Source organism: Sabethes cyaneus, chromosome 2 (genome assembly GCF_943734655.1).
Source record: "Sabethes cyaneus chromosome 2, idSabCyanKW18_F2, whole genome shotgun sequence".
Classification (NCBI taxonomy): Eukaryota; Metazoa; Arthropoda; class Insecta; order Diptera; family Culicidae; genus Sabethes; species Sabethes cyaneus.
Window position 1 is genome coordinate 166,640,738 of NC_071354.1, and position 14,526 is coordinate 166,655,263.

A 14,526-nucleotide genomic window follows, 5' to 3' on the forward strand; every position below is an offset into this window, starting at 1 on the left:
TTTCCGCAAACTTTCAAGAAATAAACTACCGTACCATAATGCTCATAGCATGCCCTTGACTCAACTCATAAGTTTTTTTTAGCAATGGTGTTACAAATCTCGTTTGATACCGTCATCCGGGGCGAGATTGTGCCATAAAAGCATATGTTTTTGTTTTTAGCTCAGTATACACACAATTTAGGAGCTAAGTTGATTTCAAACCTGTCAATATGTACTAAATTGTTCAATTAACAACTACCGTAGAGATGGGTTAGTTACAATGAAACCTAATTTTACTGGAAGTGCATGAACTTTGGCACAATCTCACCCCTTCTAGGGGGTGACATTGTGCCAAAAACTTAAAGTTAGGCTAAAAACCTAAACAGTGAACGTTAGCATGTTTATAAACAATACATTTAAATATCAGTATGAAGTAATTCATATGGGGCCGTCCATGAACTAAGCGGACTATTGGGGGCAGGGGGTCGGCCAAAAACAACGCATCATACAAAAAGTATGAACGGGGTAGGTCATACAAAAAGTAATAACCCGGGGAGGTCTGAAATAACTAAAAATTATATGGTCAGTAGCGTTTCTAGGGTTAACAAGAGGGAGATATATGAAGGGGTGTATCCTAAGGGGGCATACCTATTTGAGCATTTAGCAAAAGTAACCATTACTTCGTTCGAGAATCCGCGGCTGCAGAACATGTGGCCCGTTCCCCCTCTTTAATACTGCCAGTTTATACACGGTATAATATATTCGTCTTATATTAGATTGTTCATTCAAAGCATCTGAAATTTCCAGAGAAAAAGTAAAAATTAGTTTAATTTATTTAGCAGACCTATGCTCCAAAATGGATGATGTAGTCTAATCTGTCAAAATATTGTACTAGTAAATAGTAAAGAATGTGAGTGTACTGGTGTATACTGATGTATTTTTTTTGTGTATGTGAAATCCACAAATTGCATCGATCATTATGGCTTGGCACAATCTCACCCCCGTGAAGCTCGAAAAGTACAAAGTTTCGAAAAATATTATTTTCGTAATCAAAACTTATCCAACGCATAATAACCTTTCAATACATTGTAAATGATTAGTTTATATACCTTCAAAATAGCAAGTTGATGCCATTTCTTGTTTGGGTTGGTTTATGGGGGACATTTTTCACAAGCGTTATTTCCGAGTATTTTTGATCGCGAACTTTGAAACCCTGTTTAGGCTAAATAGTTTACTAATATTATCTGTGTTCCATTCTAAGTTATGAATAAAAATGTTATGTTCACCATCATTTTGAATTTAGGTCACCTGTTTCTATAGATATAATAAATCTTCACAAATAAACATTTTTGGTTTTTGGCCCCCGTGGCACAATTTCACCCCGGATGGCGGTACTTTTACCTATAGTTTCTTCAAAGCCAGCTTGTTCTCCAACAACAAAGTGTGTACTGAAACCTGGTCATCATGAAGGCACAAAACTTGTCAATCGGGCGAAGTTCCAATGACTTCGATGGATTGAGAGCTTTTAGTTAAAATAATATTGATATCTCTGTGCCATTCTAACGCTGGCCACGTGTAATGTAGGATCCTAAATCCAGCCAAAACAGCGTTTCGTCTCCGTGAGATCGCAGCAAAAGCAGCAAGCGTTTCTGGAGGAACTCGTTACGGTAAATTGTCCCGTTGATGGTGGTCGTCGTGATGTACGGCAGACTCATCTTGCCACATCCACGGATGGCCTATCAAACTGAAATTTTTTTGGTGCAATGATTCCCCTTCTTCTTCCATACCTCTTCAGGAACGACCAACCATGATGTGGCAACGTAAAACATTTGCCTCTGGCAACTGATTGGTGTCCGCCTTGCTGTAAGCCTCACCGTTCATTACTACTAGCAGCATAGATGTTGCAAAGCAGTTGCGGTGACTAATATATGACAAATACAAGTCATAAATAAGCTATTTCAACTTAATGTGGTAGAGGCGTGCCACTCAAGATGACGCTCCTTGATCAGAAATCGGTACGATACGGCCTTCTAGCGAGGTTTTTGGCCACCGTGTTTTGTTTGTCGTTCCGGTTTGGTACCTTCCGGTTCTTAAAGACGTGGAGGCCGGTACGTTTTAATATTTTTTTGAAACAATGGTTCTACAATTGATGAAGGGGCGGTAAGGGAAAGTAATGAAAAAGGGTTTTTTTGGGAATGGAGGGGAAAGAATGGAAAGGAAGGTGGGGGGGGGGGGGTGTAATAGGTAGCCACGCTTAACAAAATGCCTTTGTGACTCCTACCTTTTGTCCAATGCTGGAAGGTGGTTGGGGCGAACCAAGCTATAATCTGAGATTATAACCGGATTCGAACCCACAACACCCGCCAGGGCACATGCCAGCAAGCCTCATCTTCGTTGCAACGCAAATCGAAAATTTCTCAGTCTCAACACCTTCCTGGCCTTCACTAAAATTATGTTCTTCAAATTTCATTTACCTTTTTCATGGAAACTAAACATCATTTTAGAGTAAAATTTTTTGGTGAATAGAGATGACTTTTATAACATATGATCTTTAAAAAGGGAACAAAACCCGAGAATTGGAATTTTGCTGATATGCGATCTATGTAACATCCTAATAATTTCTTCTTAAAATGTTAGCTAAGTGTATAAATATTTAGGAGAATATACTTCTGAGTTTGTAAGCATACGAATACTCGTAATTTAACTGTGCAATGTTGTATGTCATAGCAAAAAAATCCTAGCGCGTAGGTTTCCTGCAAGCTGACACGACACAAAGGTATTTGTTTTACAAACAGTACAAGTCACTTTAAGTCAAATGAACCGTAAGTCACTGCATACTCAAGTTGAAGCTATCGCCAATTCTCAAACACTGCACTCAAGTTGTGCAAACAATGATAAACTAACAATATCGTACCGTGCCCACAGACCCTATGTCACCGCAAAAAGTTTTTAATAACGCAATTCTTCACAGTTAAATGACACGTTAACACTACTTCTTGAAAAAAAAATAACTCCAATCTAAAGTCTAGACAAACCAGTAGCTTAACTACGTATCGAACAGCATTACTGAGAAAAAGAAATAAAACATCACACAATCAGTCGATTGATTAGTCACCATCATCATCGTATGGAATACCTTCGCTGCGTCATCCACGGAAGCTACAGCCTGAAACGGCCATATTCATACATACGGAATCGATTCTCAGTATGTCGTGGTCCGTGACGGAATTAGCACCTAAGTACGGACGGGGTGTCGCTCTCTAATAAAAATCAATTACTTGTTCGACTGCAACAGCAACATTGTGTAAGTTAACAGAAAGAATCGTTCTCATCGCATCTTCGACGTCGATAAATCGGTGCAATTTGTTTTCGAGTGTGTGTTTTTTTTTTCTATACTGTCCTATCGCGAACTTTCCGTGTGCTGAGTTTTCATTTCGCTGTGTTTTCTCTTTCTGCTATCTTTTAAATTGTTTCAATTAGTGTTTTAAACATTATGACTAACGGCAGTTTTGTTTTGTTTTTCTTCGAATAGTGGACAGAAGTCTGGAGTCCAAGCCATCTCAGCTGCTCTCAATGCGCACGCCAATCTGAACGGTCGCTCCCAGTCGCCATACGCCAATAACGTAAGTATTGCCAGTCCTGCGACGAAGCGAAGGCAGTCGTTCGGAATTCTGCACTATTTTTTCCCGTGTGTTTTGTTGTGTGACTATTTTTAAACGAAAAATCACAAGATTGACATGAATCCACTGGTTAATGTGGTGTGTAGGTTGCATGCTGGTCTTGTTTTTCGGACGTACGGTTTTTTTTCTATTTGGTCCAGATGTTTCGCGATCAGAACCGCCCCATCCATCCGTGTGCATATCTCTACTGTGGTCGTCTCGTCGATTGCGCGATTTTTAGATAAATGGTTTGTGAATTGTCGAGCGCTCTCGCGCATATGCTTCGCATGTGATAAGAAGCGGTCTTCGAGGTGCTAAGTGCTGGCGTGGCGCCCATGACCACTACTGACCACAGCGCACAGCACAACCCGGCTAAAATTAAGTCGTTTCTGTTGACGCAATCGATTTGCCAATGTTTTGTGGTACTGATTTCCACCACGTAAAGGAAGGGTCTGGTGGATAGGAAGCAAAAAAAAATTGTCTGCACTGAAAGATAAAATATGGAACATACTATATTATCATATAATATTATGCTTTGCTCAATGTAAAATATATAGAGCTCAAGATCAGATGTGAAATTTTTCTTTGAGCTGTCAAGCATTTGTGCGATTTGACATCCTGCTTCCGTGACCCAAAATTACATGAACAACAAATTTTTAAAATACGAAAAATCCAAAAGCCAAATGTTACCTTGCTGTTACCATTACCTTTTCTCAAACAATTAAAGCTTAAATTTTACTAATTACTTTTTCTTTTCAAATTCTGTTTTTTTTTTCTGGTTGCTTTATACTGGTTTACCTATTACCTTTTACCTTTTATCTTTTTCCTTTTACCTTTTACCTTTTACCTTTTACCTTTTACCTTTTACCTTTTACCTTTTACCTTTTACCTTTTACCTTTTACCTTTTACCTTTTACCTTTTACATTTTACCTTTTACCTTTTACCTTTTACCTTTTACCTTTTACCTTTTACCTTTTACCTTTTACCTTTTACCTTTTACCTTTTACCTTTTACCTTTTACCTTTTACCTTTTACCTTTTACCTTTTACCTTTTACCTTTTACCTTTTACCTTTTACCTTTTACCTTTTACCTTTTACCTTTTACCTTTTACCTTTTACCTTTTACTTTTTACCTTTTACCTTTTCCCTTTTACCTTTTACCTTTTACCTTTTACCTTTTACCTTTTACCTTTTACCTTTTACCTTTTACCTTTTACCTTTTACCTTTTACCTTTTACCTTTTACCTTTTACCTTTTACCTTTTACCTTTTACCTTTTACCTTTTACCTTTTACCTTTTACCTTTTACCTTTTACCTTTTACCTTTTACCTTTTACCTTTTACCTTTTACCTTTTACCTTTTACCTTTTACCTTTTACCTTTTACCTTTTACCTTTTACCTTTTACCTTTTACCTTTTACCTTTTACCTTTTACCTTTTACCTTTTACCTTTTACCTTTTACCTTTTACCTTTTACCTTTTACCTTTTACCTTTTACCTTTTACCTTTTACCTTTTACCTTTTACCTTTTACCTTTTACCTTTTACCTTTTACTTTTTACTTTTTACTTTTTACCTTTTACCTTTTACCTTTTACCTTTTACTTTTTACTTTTTACTTTTTACCTTTTACCTTTTACCTTTTACCTTTTACCTTTTACCTTTTACCTTTTACCTTTTACCTTTTACCTTTTACCTTTTACCTTTTACCTTTTACCTTTTACCTTTTACCTTTTACCTTTTACCTTTTACCTTTTACCTTTTACCTTTTACCTTTTACCTTTTACCTTTTACCTTTTACCTTTTACCTTTTACCTTTTACCTTTTACCTTTTACCTTTTACCTTTTACCTTTTACCTTTTACCTTTTACCTTTTACCTTTTACCTTTTACCTTTTACCTTTTACCTTTTACCTTTTACCTTTTACCTTTTACCTTTTACCTTTTACCTTTTACCTTTTACCTTTTACCTTTTACCTTTTACCTTTTACCTTTTACCTTTTACCTTTTACCTTTTACCTTTTACCTTTTACCTTTTACCTTTTACTTTTTACCTTTTACCTTTTCCCTTTTACCTTTTACCTTTTACCTTTTACCTTTTACCTTTTACCTTTTACCTTTTACCTTTTACCTTTTACCTTTTACCTTTTACCTTTTACCTTTTACCTTTTACCTTTTACCTTTTACCTTTTACCTTTTACCTTTTACCTTTTACCTTTTACCTTTTACCTTTTACCTTTTACCTTTTACCTTTTACCTTTTACCTTTTACCTTTTACCTTTTACCTTTTACCTTTTACCTTTTACCTTTTACCTTTTACCTTTTACCTTTTACCTTTTACCTTTTACCTTTTACCTTTTACCTTTTACCTTTTACCTTTTACCTTTTACCTTTTACCTTTTACCTTTTACCTCCTTTTACCTTTTACCTTCTACCTTTTATCTTTTACCTTTTACTTTTTACCTTTTACTTTTTAACCTTTATTTTCTGTTTTGCGAACTTTGCTACTGTCTCACTTTTAGTTCAAATAAATTAGATATTTTTATCTTTTGATCCCTCGACTTTTCGACTTTCTGATCTCTCTGCTCAATTTTTCAATTTTGCAGTTTTTCTGCTAGTCGAATTTTCAACTTTTGGACATTTCGATAGTTCTCGCGTAATTTTTTAAAAGGACTTAAGTAATGGGGAGAGGCTCTCTTCGGGTCTGTTCTCTTTGAACCGTCAACTTTATAAAAATTGGTTGCTGGTGTCAATAGCTATAATGCAATAATCGAAAACAAGGGACGCCAGAAGAGTTTTTCGAAGTTACTTAGGTCATTTTAAAATGTTATGTAAGAGTTCATTTTATCGACTTTTCGATTTTTCCGATTTTTCAGCTTTTTGATGTTTCAAATTTTCTACTCCCTGACTTCTCGGTTATTCAAATTTACATCTCTTTGAACTTTCGATTAAATGACTTGCAGTTTAGAACTTTTCGACTTTTTGATTTTCGATTTATCGACTTTTCATCTTTTTTTTTAGACTCTTCAACTTTTCGAGTTATTAAGCTTTCGAGTCATCAACCTTTCAGTTTTTCGACTTTTCGATTTTTTGATTTTTCAACTTTTTGACTTTTTGACTTTTTAACTTTTCATCTTTTCAACTTTTTAACTTTTCGACTTTCCGACTTTTAGTTTTTTTAGCTTTCCATTGATTTGACTTTACCACTCTTCTACTTTTCGACTCTACGCGTTTTCGACTTTTCAATTTTTCTACTTTTTGACTTTTTGATCTTCCGACTTTTTTATCTTCTGACTTCCTGACTGTTCGACCTTTCGACTTTTCAACTTTTCGACTTTTTAGTTTTCCGTTGCTTCGACGGTTCCACTCTTCGACTTTTCGGCTTCTAGACTTGTCGACTTGATGACTTTAGACTATTTGTCTCTTTTCGACCTTTATAGTTTTCGCCTTTTCAACTTTTCGATTTTTAGTTTTTCGATGCTTCGACTTTTCGGCTTTCGACGTTTTGGCTTTTCGATTTCTCGACTTTACGTCTTTTTGATTTTTCGGTTATTCAACTCTCCGACTTTTCGATTCATCAACTTTTTGAACTTTTGACTTTTTAGCTTTTCGACTTTTCAGCTTTCCAATGCTTTGATTTTTCCACTCTTCGACCTTTCGACTATTCAACTTTTCGACTTTTTAGCTTTCTCATGCTTCGACTTTTCCACTCTTCGACTTTGCGACTACTCGACTTTTCGATTTCTCGACTTTTCAACTTTTCGACATGCGATTTTTCAACTTTACGATTTTTCGCCTCTTCGACTATTTTGACTTTTCGACTTTTGACTATTCGAGTTTACGACTTTTAGACTTTTCGACTTTTTAACTTTCTGACTTTTCGTTTTTCTAGCTTTTCGTTGATTTGACTTCACCACTCTCCTTCTTTTCGACTCTTCGATTTTTTGACTTTTTGATCTTTCAACTTTTTTATCTTCTGACTTTTCGAAAAAGTTTTCAACTTTTCGACTGTTTAGTTTTACGTTGCTTCGGCGGTTCCACTCTTCAACTTTTCGGCTCCTAGAATTTTCGACTTTTCGATTTTCCGACTTGTCGACTTTTCGACTTGATGACTTTAGACTATTTGTCTTTTCAACTTTTCGACTATTTAACTTTTCAACCTACCGACTTTTCGACCTTTGTACTTTTCGCCTTTTCAACTTTTTGACTTTTTGCTTTTCGATGCTTCGACTTTTCCACTCTTCGACTTTTCGACTTTTGCCTTTACGAGTTGTTGATTTTTCGATTTTTCGGCTTTTCAACTATCCCATTTTACGACCTATTAGCTTTACGATTCATCGACTTTTCGAACTTTTGACTTATCAACTTTTCAGCTTTCCGATGCTTCGATTTTTCCACTCTTCGACTATTCGACTTTTAGACTTTTTAGCTTTCAAATCAAAAAGTTGAAGAACCAAGGACTCAAAAAACCGACAAGTTGAAAAGCTGGAAAATCGAAAAACCAATTTATCGAAAAGGCAAAATAAGAAACGTCGAGGAAAGTCGAAAAGTCGAAAAGTTTAAAAACCAAAATGAGTGGAAAAGTAGAAGCATCGGAAAGCTGAAAAATCGAAAGGCGAAAAGTCGAAAGTCGAAAAATCGAAAGTCGAAAAGTCGTAAAATCGAGAAGGCGGATAGTCGAATAGTCGAAAGGTCGAAGAGTGGAAAAGTCGAAGCATCGGACTTTTCCACTCTTCGACCTTTCGACTATTCGACTATCCGCCTTCTCGATTTTACGACTTTTCGACTTTCGATTTTTCGACGTTCGACTTTTCGCCTTTCGATTTTTCAGCTTTCCGATGCTTCTACTTTTCCACTCATTTTGGTTTTTCGACTACTCGATTTTTCGGTTTTTTGACTTCTCGACTCGCGATTTTTCGACTCTTTGACTTTTCGACTTTCGACTATTCGAATTTTCGTGTTTTAGACTTTTTGACTTTTCGACTTTTTGATTTTTCAACTTTTTGATTCGATTATTCGGCTTTTCGACTTTTTACCTTTCGATTTTTCAGCTTTCCGATGCTTCTACTTTTCCACTCTTCGACTTTTCGACTGTTCGACTATTCGACTATTCGATTTTTTGACTTTTCGCCTTTCAGATTTTTCAGATTTCCGACGCTACAACGTTTCGACTTTTTAACTTTCGAATATTCGAATTTTTCGACTGTTCGACTTTTCGACTTTCGACTATTGGACTTTATGGCTTTTCGATTTTGTGACTGTTCGGCTTTTTAACTTTTCGATTCGTCAGCTTTTCGACTTGTCGACTTTTAATCTTTCGATTTTTAAACTTTTCAACTTTCGATTTTTCGCTTTTCGACTTTGCAGCTTCCCGATGCTGCGACTTTTCCACTCTTCCGGCCTTTTGACTATTCAACTTTTCAATTTTTTAACTTTTCGGCTTATCAACTTTTTGGCTTACCGATTTCTCGACTTATCGCTTTGTTGGCTTTTGGACTTTTCAATCGACTCTTAGATTTTTCAACTTTTCGATGTTTCGATTTTTTTTTTTGATTTTTCGACTTCTCTGATAACTTTTCGTCTTTTTGGCTGTTCGATTTTTATCTTTTTGGTTTTTAAACTTTTCGACCTTTCGACTTTCCTCGACGTTTATTATTTTGCCTTTTCGATAAATTGGTTTTACGATTTTCCAGCTTTCCAACTTATCGGTTTTTTGAGTCCTTGGTTCTTCAACTTTTTGATTTTTCGACTACTTATTTTTTGGTTATTTTGACATTCAGCAATTGTATGAAATTTTATCGAAACTTAAAATTGGTCCGCTGTTATTCAAAGCTTGTGTACCTATTACTTTTCGAAGAGTTTTAGACTAGGATGTCTTCTTTTGCATTTGTGGTCTTGGCTATGTTTTCGCCAGACCGCTTTTTAAAAAAAATATAGCTTCTAAACTACGAACTAGTTTTAGTGATTTTGATATCACATAAAAGGTTTAGTCTCCCAGAAAAGTACATGATTGAAGCTTATTTTTCTATGTTTTATGGTGCGAGGACCAAAGAGACCTCAATTTTTTGTATTTTTGGTAGAAACCAAAATTTTACATAACGTATCCAATTTATCAACCTATAACTATACTCTAGGTTTTAAGATACAGTTTTAAAGATACGAGAATGTATTGGAGACGCACGGTGTTTTGTTTCTCATAAGTAAGAAAACGGATATTTCTGGCAAAGAAATGTATATTTCTGGATTCTATTTATCGAAAATATCTACTTCTTTGTTAGTAAAAGCAAGTCAATGTGTGTCGCCATTTGATTATCGCAACATTAATTCTTTACAGAAACAAACATTTTTGTATCTCTAAACATTTGTTATAAAAACAACTTTTGCTAAGAAAAATATAAAAAATGGGGCCTCTTTGCCGCTCAAAGTATGAGAACAACACAGAATCAACATTTTTAATGTTTTAGCAATAAGGTCATTGCAAATTATTTTCAGAGTTTTTATAACTCCAAAATTGGCTGTAGGTCCAAAGAACTCAAAAAATTAATGCATGGAGTGTTAACACTTCTAGTACAGAAGTCCAAGTTCAAACAATGTAATTTCCGTAAATCGACAAAAAATATTATTTCAATTTTTTCTTGTATTTGGTAGGTTTTTGCATAGAAAATAGTAGAGGAATTGCGGTAAAGACGGACACCTTAAGGTTAAAAAATCAATATCTAATCAAATGTAACTATTTTGATCGCTATTTTCATACAAACTGAACGTTTAGATCTCTATCTTATATGAATATATGGTACTACCACCTGCCTTAGCAGAACATCCGTTCATAGCAATGAGCCTATCATGTCAAAAAGAGTTGAACATATTCAACGATCGGTCTGATGGGATGCTTCCCAACTCTTGTATGAAGGGCCAAAAGGGAATTGGTCGATAAGCAACATCACTTACACGTACCAGGGATTTAGAGAATCTCCTTCCAAGGGCTAAGTCACCTGAGTCAATCGTTGAATAAACCGTCTTAATGCAGAATGACTTCAGCAGGTGGGGAGAAGAGCCCGCTCATTATCCACGATGTGTTGTTAATCGGGCCAAGATTAACCCTAGAAAGTTGACTGTTTCACTCTCCCTAGGCCCACCGCTTCAAACAAGTGCTCTGATGGTCCCTCCCTCTTCCCGATTCTAGTTTATTTATGAAATGTGGTATATATGGGTAAAAATAGAACAATCTCACCAGCAGTCCTTGGAATGGAATAGAGTTGCGTCCTTTTAGTTCCCATAAGTGCTTCTAATAATTAATTTAATTTTTCTTCTGGTATCCAATATCCATGTGCAGTATTAACACTCGTATTGGCCAAAGTTTTCACTATAAAGCAGTAAATGCTTCATAAGCTAAAACGAAAAAAAATAATTAAAATAACTTATATTATGCTTACCAGATCGTGTGGCTCCACCGTCTGCCCAAAACCTCGATTATGAGATCAGGCAGCCGGGAACCACACAGTATCGCACCTCCTAGCTTGGCTACTCAATAGAGCATTACCGGGTATGGCCACGTGGAGGCGCTAGGTAGGGGCTTGGGATAGCTAGAGCTATATTGGACGCTCCTCATTTGCCTTCTCCATTTCATACCCCGTTTAGATCTCTATCTTATATAGCCATAACGTGCGCTGGCAAATTCCCTATAAATTAGGGGCTTTGTTCGCATGGTCGGAAGAGACGGACACTTGTTGTGGGAGAGACGGACACTCGCAGAAAGGTACATATATGAAAAGTATGGATAGATTTGGTTTTCACGATTAAACTTTAAATAAAAATGCAAAAACGCCTTTTTTTTTTGTCTGATTAAAAAAATCTCATTGTTCTTTTAAAGAAATAAAGTTACAAGAATGCAATGGAGTTCCATGGTGATTGAAATGGATATTTTTGGCAAAGGCGAAACGAAAAATATGAGCCAGCATTTTCATTTGAAACCTCCAGTACAGTTTATTAACAGATCACTAAAGCCCATGTTTTAATGACTAACGATAGATTACCGTCGGTAATATGACTCGTTTTAAAATTTAGCTCACCGATTAGAAACCGTTTAGAAACCGATTTCAATTAACATGCAAAAAACAACACTTCACTTCAATTCACTTCAACTGAAAATACAAACTCTTACATTATGAATGAAGTTTAAATCACCCAGAACACAAGTCAAGTGTCAGGGATATATTTGCCAGTTAGGAATGGATTTATTTTTGCGCTTCTCCTTTGGTGCAACTTTTCCCGAAATATCGTCATCAGTTTGCTCTCCACCCACGCGGCTGCTCCACCTGATAAACAATGCTGTACCTGCGCGCCACATTCTTACCAGTGCATTTGTTCGTTTTTTTTACTTTTACTATCACTTTTTTTATCAACTATTTTTCACTTGTTTGTGTGTAATCCTTGCATGCCTTCTAACCACCGCTGCGCTCGCTACCTGTGTGTTTGTGTGTGATGTGTGCGTGTAAATGTACTTATCTCCCGAACGGCAAACACCCGACATCAAACACCCGTTACCGACCGATCGATCGATTAGCACGGGCAAACGAACAGCAACGGAAGCAGCAGCGCTCAGTCTCCGTCGCATTCCCGATCGAGCAGTACGACTTCGTCGAGCGGATACTGCAACTCGAACTCCCTCTCGCCGGTCCAGTCGAACAAAGTGTCCCCACTGCACTCGCGTACCAGTAGTGAGAACGAACTGATCCTCGAGCCGTCGACCAACGGGACCGCAAAGTCCACCACCTTCACAACGCAGTGCGAAATCAGTTTTCCACCGCCGCCGCCACCTCCAGCTTTTACGTTATATAGCAGCATGGAAAATCCGGAAACGGTGGAATCGTTTCAACAGCAGCCTCCAGTTGAGACAGTCGATCCGGGCGCGTTCGGTCCCAACGGACTGGCCGTGGCCCCGGAACCGACTGCGGACTCAACGGATGCTGCCGAAAATGGAACGGCGGTTACGCAAAACGAATATGGATTTTTCTACAAAACCATCGGGGGAGCAGTCATTCGGAGTGTGTTCCCACCTGGAAGTAACTCAAAGTATAAGGTAAGTGACCCCTTGCATGACCTGCATGATTTGTTCTATACCGTAGTATTTTAAGTATTGAAAAAAAGAACCTTCGAGCCGGGAGGAAATGGTATTATCTTCCGCGCGTTTACATAATAGCTCTGCCTGGCTGGCGGAGTGCCAGCGGAATTTTGGTCACTCGCGAGACACATCCACAGACATTATTGTTTTTCTTATCGACTACTACTGGCTGTCAGGGTTGAATTTTCGGTTCGATGGGGACACCGCACCGCCGGTGGGTGGTACGGGAAATGCGTACTTCCCATACTACCGGCAATGTCCTTCGGTCGCCGATTACGACGGCGCTCGGTTGAGTCGATTCCGTCTGAACGATGGCGACAGTCGTTGTCGACTAAGTGACAAGTTGACAAGTTGTCGACCGAAACTATTGGGATCGACTCGGAGCCGAATGTGTGTGTTATTTGGGCTATCGAAGTGAAATACTTATGGCAGTGGGTCAATCGAGTGGGTACATAAAAATATAATTGGTTTTATTGTTGAGGATAGAATTTGATTGTTCGCTAAGTGGCAGATTGAGAGTTCTATGTTGGTTGGGTGATGACAACTTTCACCGAAGGTAACCGTTTCATCGCCATGCGGTAGTATTGAACACTAGAGCCACGTGACACCGAGCGGTTCAAATTACTATTTTTGATCAAACGATACACCACGCCAGCTGGCAGCAGGGACACGTGATTTCCTTCGGGAACGTGCCTTGCTTGTGATTAATTTACATTGACAGTTGAGATTGCATTGAGAACATACCGATCGGGTTGCTTCTATAAATAGTCACTCGGTGGTTAAATTATTTGCGGTTGCTTTTTCCGCGAGGTAAAAACAATATATAAGAGATATTATTGTGATCCAAAGTGTAACGTTTCAAAAACCACGTTACATTTCCAGATCATGATCATGATCTAATATAAAGTGTACATTATGAAACCTAGAATGTTTAATGTAATGAACAACATCTGATTAGATCTCTTGTAACTGAACTTTCTAATTTTTATAAACATATTACAATTGGACTCAATTGTACTTCAAACAGTATCTAAATTTTTCATCTACATGTGTGCACTAATTCTTTGATCACGTATAAAACAAAAGAAAAATATATTGATTGGCGTTTTTCGATTGAAAATGTCAGTAAGAACGTTTTCTATTAACCGTACGCAACTAATCTTTCACGGTAGATCCAAAATTTTGAATTAGATCGATTAGATTTTTAATATATCCATATTTTTTAAAACTATGAGAAAAAGCGATGGCACGTTCATACACGAAAAAGTGAAATGGAAGCATTAAATCCGTCCGAATATCTAAAGAGAAATCGGTAACTCCGGTAATAGTTCAAGAAGAAATACTTACTTTGGGTCATTTAAACTGGTCATAAAGAAAACGTTAGAATTTCCAGTCAACGGAATGTTTAGACTATTTTCCGGTCTTGCTGGTTATGATAAAAATTTCAATTAAAAGTACTTGTGACTTGTAATGCATTAAATGACATGCATACAGCAAGTCAATGAGTTTTATTCTGGGTGCTCCAAAAAGCCAAAATGATTAGTTCCGAGTACTCGATCTACAGATCTTCATGAGGAGAAGAATAAAAACTAAGTCAATTTATACGGTACGTAAATGATATTACTGAAAACATCCGTGGTGCTTTTCGGGTAGCTGTTTACCGAATGTGTCGAGAATAGATAGGTAAATAAAGCCGATTGCGATTCCACGAATAAAATTATGGATTCATACAGTTTGAAACGCCTTGAAATCATAACTAAAAACGACATA

General features: G+C 37.0%; 1 protein-coding gene across 1 annotated transcript in view; it reads left to right on the forward strand.

Moving 5' to 3' along the window:
• The window catches only part of LOC128738194 (PDZ and LIM domain protein Zasp), a 195,230-nt gene that overhangs the window by 160,411 nt on the left and 20,293 nt on the right, over positions 1–14,526 (forward strand). The window contains exons 10-11 of the mRNA XM_053833137.1: positions 3,512–3,602; positions 12,199–12,714. Coding sequence (XP_053689112.1) covers positions 3,512–3,602; positions 12,199–12,714 — 607 coding nt within the window. The remainder of the gene's footprint in view (positions 1–3,511; positions 3,603–12,198; positions 12,715–14,526) is intronic.